General features: G+C 41.9%; 1 protein-coding gene across 1 annotated transcript; it reads right to left on the minus strand.

The window, feature by feature from the left end:
- Positions 1-1301: 1301 nt before the first annotated feature.
- Positions 1302-6921, minus strand: ch25hl3 (cholesterol 25-hydroxylase like 3). The gene is made up of 2 exons (XM_022210675.2): positions 4893-6921; positions 1302-3387 (listed from the first exon to the last, which is right to left on the minus strand). The coding sequence occupies exons 1-2, from the start codon at positions 5354-5356 to the stop codon at positions 3024-3026; spliced, it is 828 nt and encodes a 275-aa protein (XP_022066367.1). The 5' UTR covers positions 5357-6921; the 3' UTR covers positions 1302-3023.
- Between the last annotated feature and the right edge of the window lie 526 nt (positions 6922-7447).

Raw genomic sequence — 7447 nt, forward strand, 5'->3', positions numbered from 1 at the left:
GTCACCCTGCTGTTTGGTGAAAAGGTGTGTACCACACTGAACATGGACAACAGAAAGCGAAGGAGAGAATTGTCCCAGGACATCCGAAAAAAAATGATAGACAAACATCTTAAAGGTAAAGGCTATAAGACCATCTCTAAACAGCTTGAAGTTCCTGTGACAACAGTGGCTCATATTATTCAGAAGTTCAAGACCCACGGGACAGTAGCCAACCTCCCTGGACGTGGCCGCAAGAGGAAAATTGATGACAAATTGAAGAGACGGATCGTTGGAATTGTATCCAAAGAGCCCAGAGCAACCTCCAAAGAAATTAAAGGTGAACTCCAAGGCCAAGGTACATCAGTGTCAGATCGCACCATTCGTCGTTGTTTGAGCCAAAGTGGACTTCATGGGAGACGACCAAGGAGGACACCACTGCTGAAAAAAACTCATAAAAAAGCCAGACTGGAATTTGCAAAAATGCATGTTGACAAGCCACAAAGCTTCTGGGAGAATGTCCTTTGGACAGATGAGACCAAACTGGAGCTTTTTGGTAAGGCACATCAACTCTATGTTCATAGACTCAAAAACCAAGCATACGAAGAAAAGAACACTGTCCCTACGGTGAAACATGGAGGAGGCTCAGTAATGTTTTGGGGCTGCTTTGCTGCATCTGGCACAGGGTGTCTTGAAAGTGTGCAAGGTACGATGAAATCTGGACTATCAAGGCATTCTGGAGAGAAATGTGCTGCCTAGTGTCAGAAAGCTTGGTCTCAGTCGCAGGTCATGGGTCTTCCAACAGGACAACGATCCAAAACACACAGCCAAAAACACCCAAGAATGGCTGAGAGAAAAGCATTGGACTATTCTAAAGTGGCCTTCTATGAGCCCAGATCTGAATCCCATTGAACATATGTGGAAGGAGCTGAAACATGCCATTTGGAGAAGACACCCATCAAACCTGAGACAACTGGAGCTGTTTGCTCATGAGGAGTGGGCCAAAATACCTGTTGACAGCTGCAGAACGCTCATTGACAAATACAGAAATCGTTTAATTGCAGTGATTGCCTCAAAAGGTTGTGCAACAAAATATTAAGTTATGGGTACCATCATTTTTGTCCAGCCCTATTTCATTAGTTTGTTTTTTTTAAATAATTATGTTAATCAACAATTCAAAAGTGATGGCTGATTTTGATTATTTAATTTTCAATAAATTTTTATTTATTGTTACTTTTGTGAGTTTCAAGTGATTTCAGTGAGAATTGTGGGTTTTTCCTTCTTTAACTGAGGGGTACCAACAATTTTGTCCACGTGTGTATGTTTCATTTGTATTTACACTACCATTCAAAAGTCTGGGGGTCACACAGACAATTTCATGTTTTTCATGAAAATTCACACTTTAATTCATGTGCTAACATAGCTGCACAAGGGTTTTCTAATCATCAGTTAGCCTTTCAACACCATTAGCTAACACAGTAGCATTAGAACACAGTAGTGATGGTTGCTGGAAATGTTTCTCTGTACCGCTTTGAATAGTCATTTACCACATTAACGATATCTAGCCTGGATTTGTGATTCATTTATTGCTACCTTCATTGAAAAACACTGCTTTTCTTTCAAAAATAAGGACATTTCTAAGTGATCCCAAACTTTTGCACAGTAGCGTATCTGTGCATTTTTCAACTGTCGACTACATTCACAGATTACTGAAAACCCAAAGTGCGATTATATTCAACATTTTAAGACTTTTTGTAAACTCAAGCACTTACATTGCCTTGAAAAGTGGTCTATTGGAGGCTGGCTACATTGTTGGTACCAGGACTGTCGTAGCTAATGCTAGCTCTGACGCTAACAGCAACATGCTTTGCATTGAGGTGATACCATCTGCTTTAAGTGCTGCGGTGGTAAGAAAACTTATTATTGCACAATTTGCACACCACCACACTTTTATCTGTCACTGCGCCCTGTACTAGTTCTTCACGGCTGGCAAAGAGACTTTAGGTTCATTACCGCCACCTACTGGGCTAGAGTATCCATCAGTGTTACTGGTGTGCCAGAAAAAAGGGAACTGAGAAAGATGCGATTAAATGCATTATTTTTTTTAACATATTATTTTTTCAATAATTAATTAATCAAAATTAGCACGTTGAGGTCCTATCCCTGGTTTTATTTATTGTTTGTCTTAGGTTCATGCTTACCTTAGCTTTGTGTATACTACAGCCTTACTTTCTTTGTCCTAGTTCTTTACATATATATATATATATATATATATATATATATATACAGTTTTTTTGTTTGTTTTTTTAATCTCACACACTGAGACCTGTGAAACTGTTTTGTTCTTATCATATCACATTGTTAGAATGACGATTACAGTTGAGTCTGAGTTCATACTTATTACTAATAAATGTCCATGGTGTCAATCTTCTTTCTGCAAGAATGTGGAAACTATATTTTTCCAAAATGCCAAACTGTTCCTTTAACTGCAAATATGTTTAAAATCAATCCATTTAGTGTACAATGTATCAGCTGGTTTACGCCCACAAAAGCACCTTGAAAGCAAATAAATCTATCCCCACCCATGTCACGAGGACACATCAGTTGCACATTAGCATTTGTTCATTGTCTTGATGTTGACTTGCATCAAGCTGCTTTCAGTTGCTGTGTGACAAATTGTGGATCTGAGCTTCCACCTCTAGAGCACCACAGAAAATATGCTGTACATGCTGTATGTGAAAAAGAGACTGTCTAAGATCTTAGTCAGTTTGAGACATACAAACAATAAACATGTAGCTCCTTTATGAAAGTTTTGGATTTCAGTCTTTTGTGGCCACAAATTTCAAACGGTCTTCATACTGGCAGATATGTGAATGAAATGTCCCTTGCTGGTTTGCTTCAAAACAGAGAGTTTGTGTCTCATGAAATGAAAAGTTGATCTCATGATCAAACGCTACAGAAAATATCCTTCATTGTATCTTGACAGTTTTGTAGGAAACTGAGCAATTTCCAATTTGCAGTGTGCAACAGTTTGGTCACTCTGAACATTAATGCGGTACTGGTGTGCGGTATGTGCCAAAGAGCTGGTCCCAGTGGGTGAAGTAGGGGGCATAGTTGCCACTTTGCAGACTGTGGTGGGCCTGGTGGAAGGGAGCTCCTCCCAGACAGGGCAGCAGTCTATGCAGAGCCCAGGGCAGGTTGTAGCCACAGTGGTCTTCCACTGCCAGCCAGCTGTTGAGGAGGTGGAAGATGACTTCACTGAGGGGGTGACAGCCCACCACCCAGATGGTGCTCAGAGCCAGCAGTAGCAACGACAGCAGCTCAGCCGGACTAGAGTCCTGCGCTGCCAGAGCGAAGGGAACACGGTGCTGGTGGTGCATCTGGTGGATGCTGCGGTACAACCAGGGAACCCTGATGAGGAACACACACACACACACAGCTGCCTCTGTTTAACCTGTTACTGTAATGGAAAATTACTAGAATCTCCTCTAGATGGCATCATGTTTATGTAAACTAATCAACATAAATTTACTTCAGAGTTTCAGCTATTACTCTTAATAGTAAATATATAAAAATATTTTATTAAAAGACAACTGTCAGGATGCATGTGGTGATTAAAGGGACACTCCACAGACTTAACACATGAAGAACACATGACGTCCCTGGTGATGTCATGGTGATGACATCTGTATAATATCAGATTAAAACCTCAAATTCTGAACAGATGTTGCAATCTGGTGGAGTGGTGTTTAAAGATGGGTAGTGTCTACAGATACGGACCCGTACCCGTAGCCTGTGGCCTACGGATACGGCACTTTCCATTTGCCAGACAGATACGGACCTGTACACGAGTCTCGCAAGTCAAGAAGTTGCTAACCACTGCAAACTGTTGAAGGGTAAGCAAAGGTTAAGGTTAGGGTTAGTGTTAGGGTCAGGTTTAGGGTCCGTACCTGTAGTACCGATGCTACGGGTCCATACCTCTAGCGTCTACCGGGAGTCACGTGACCAGATCTCGCGTGTCTGATTGGCAAATGGAAAGTGTCGTATCCGTAGGCCACAGGCTACGGGTACGGGTCCGTACCTCTAGCAACTACCTTAAAGATGTGCTCTATTACCAGTATTAAAAACACAAAGTAATGAGTTCCATTATTTGGAGTTGTAGTATCTAAAGGTTTACAAGAACAAACAATCAGAATCTTGCTACTTCAGCTGCTTCTCTGTTGATCCTTATCTCTTTAAAGTTTTAAGTCTGCCAACTTAAAGGCAGTAAATGCTGAACTGCCAAAGTGCTGCTTTAAAACAGTTCATACTAAATCATAACTACCTCACTGGGACCACCAGCACTCTGTTCTACAAATCTTTGTCATTAGGTCTGTCTTATGTTACGGCCCTCTGGTCAGTGTTCTCCCTGCAGGACTCTCCTGGACAGTCGGGTAGTGTGTAGATTCAGTTCACCTGGTCTGACTCTGCTATCTACAGTCAACCAGTTGATCTGCTTGTTTAGTTTTGTTTGTAGTTGGGTTCATTTCCCGTTTAGTTCTGTAGAATAAACGTATTTGCGGTAACAACTCATTTGTGGTCTCCCCTCCTTTGTCCAGCGCTGTCCTGGATTGTGACAAGTTGACCAGATTAATTTTAAATGAAATCCAGTAAAAATATCAAGAATATTCAGTACCTCACAATTAAAGTATACTTGGCTAAATAAAGTTAGAAATTTTCCAATGAAAGAAATATGAATATTTCTGAGTTGAAGCTGATATTCTGCTCAGATATGCACAAGTCCTTTAATATTTTCTATTCAGGACAGGATGGAAATGACCCTAAAAGTGCAGCAGCAACAGCTAACAGACCATAAAGCCCAGTTATGTCAGAGGTTTACCGAGACTACTAACTTAACAAAGGTGTGTGTTGCTCACCTGTGCATGGCGTAGTGCCACATGAAGTAGAGCATGTCAAACAGCAGAAAACAAGCCACAATTTCCACAAAGAGCTGCCAGCAAGTCGGAGCCAGCTCTGGGAACTTGCAGCTCCGCAGGCTCTGGACCAGCGCAGTGGCGGGCAGGACGATGGTCACATATTTGTACAAAACCCTCCAAAAACAGTCAAACCACTGCCAGAGAGACGGCGGAGGACCCGAGCCGGAGGCGATCCTCCAGGAGCGGACCCGTTGACAGACGCTGCCCAGCGCATCCAGCGCCAGGAAAGGTGCGCAAAAGAGGACGTGCGTCAGGAAGGCGCAGGACGCGGGCAGGTAAAGAGAGAGCAATATGTCCCTCTGTCCTGCTCTCACATACTCCCAGAGCCCCTGGAGGACAAGAGCTGCTGTTGCGTTCATTCTGTCGGTCACCTCGTCACCACGGTCTCCTACATCTTCCCACATGTGTCGACAACAAGATCCACAGTGATTCTCTGGATTCTCTGCTCCGGTTTAAATCTTTCTCTGAAACAGCGGTTCCGATTCTGCCTCTGCTGCTGACTCGCTCCTCCACACTGTGGTAGGAGGGGCCCCCCACCCACTTTTAGTATATTATCTAATTACAAATGTCTGTCTGTGCTACAGAGAATGTGAAGGTAAATCCCCAAATGGCAGCTTTACGCACACACACAAAGGTGGCTGCTGGAAGCGCAGGGGAAAACCGTTTTAATGTTCAGAGGCTGCTCACTCTGCTGACCATAGATGCAGATTTTCCAGGAATAAGTGGAATCCTAAAGATCAGCCTGAGAAGAGGAGAGAAACATTTCAAATCCTTTCATTTTCGCTTTTTTCTCAAAAGACGTGTCAATTTTATTTTTGAGTTTTGAAGACTTCCAATGTAATTATGGTCAGTCAACACGACTACACTGAGTAGTAGCAGGTTTTCTTCTGCAATCTAACTTAAAATACCTTAGATTATCTAAGGTATTTTATTTACCATTCTTAACTGTCAGGAATTGTTCAGGTTTGTTCAGGTAGAGGAGAGGACCTGCAAATGCTAAACATAGGTGAAGAAATCTTTAGTTGTTAAGCCAATTTCGTTAAGTTAGCTCAATTTGAATTTAGTTTTAAGTCAACTAACACAGAAATTTAAGTTTAAGTTACATTCAATAATAAGTTAATGCAGTTACCAACATCATCATGCGAGCTCAACCAACCAAAATGTTTGCATCTTAAAAGGTTCATCTCAAAAAGTAAATTTGTTTTTTAATTAAATCTTGCCACTCTTTATTTAATTACATGGTAGAATATGTCCCTTGAATTATTTTATAAAATGTATTGAAACCATTTCCTCAAAATCAAACTTCTTCTTCTTCTTTTCCTTTCGGCTTTTCCCTTCAGGGGTCGCCAGAACGAATCAGTTGCCTCCATCTAACCCTGTCTTCTGCATCTTCTTCTCTCACACCAACTACCTTCATGTCCTCTTTAACCACATCCATAAACCTCCTCTTTGGTCTTCCTCTAGGCCTCCTGCCTGGCAGTGGGAAACTCAGCATCCTTCTACCAATATATTCATTCTCTCTCCTCTGGACATGTCCGAACCATCTCAGTCTGGCCTCTCTGACTTTATCTCCAAAGCCTCTAACATGTGCTGTCCCTCTGATGTACTCATTCCTGATCCTATCCATCCTGGTCACTCCCAAAGAGAACCTCAGCATCTTCAGTTCTGCTACCTCCAGCTCTGCCTCCTGTCTTTTCCTCAGGGACACTGTCTCCAGACATCATAAAAACCTGAAGGATAGTGGTGAACCATCATCTTCTAGGAACAAATGTGGTTGGTCATGTGTTCCAGAGTGATAGGGGCATCAGGGTAAGAAGAGAGGTACAGTTTTGGTCAGAGGTTTACATACACTTGTAAAGAACATAATGTCATGGCTCTCTTGAGTTTCCAGTTATTTCTACAACTCTGATTTTTCTCTGATAGAGTGATTGAAACAGATACTTCTTTGTCACAAAAAACATGAATGAAGTTTGGCTCTTTTATGACTTTATTATGGGTTAACAGAAAAAGTGACCAAACTGCTGGGTCAAAAATATACATACAGCAACGCTAATATTTGGTTACATGTCCCTTGGCCATTTTCACTTCAATTAGGCGCTTTATGTTCTTTACAAGTGTGTGTAAAACTTTTGACCACAACTGTAGATGGAGTGATGCATTCATCATGGCTAGTGCCTACCAGCCTGTGGGGGTTAGGGTTATGACCTGGGGTTGGTCAGGTTCAGCAACATTATCTTCCCAAAGAATGAGGTCAGCTGAATACCTGAATATACTGAATGACCAGGTCCTTCCATCAATGAAGTTTTTCTTCCCTGATGGCATGATCATGTTCCAAGATGACAATGTTAGGATTCATGTGGCTCACATTGAGAAAGAGCATGAGAAGTTTGAGAGAGAATGAGCATGAGAAGCATGAGAGTTCATGGAGCATGAGAATTTTCACACATGGATTGCCCTCCACTGAGTCCAGACCTCAGCCCCACTGAGAATCTTTG

Source organism: Acanthochromis polyacanthus, chromosome 7 (assembly GCF_021347895.1).
Source record: "Acanthochromis polyacanthus isolate Apoly-LR-REF ecotype Palm Island chromosome 7, KAUST_Apoly_ChrSc, whole genome shotgun sequence".
NCBI lineage: Eukaryota > Metazoa > Chordata > Actinopteri > Pomacentridae > Acanthochromis > Acanthochromis polyacanthus.

Coding starts and splice junctions, on each gene's coding strand:
- ch25hl3 (XM_022210675.2), bottom strand. CDS start 5,356: ATGTGGGAAGATGTAGGAGACCGTGGTGACGAGGTGACCGACAGAATG. Junction 3,388..4,892: donor TGGCACTACGCCATGCACAG/GTGAGCAACACA, acceptor GTTCCTCATCAG/GGTTCCCTGGTTGTACCGCA.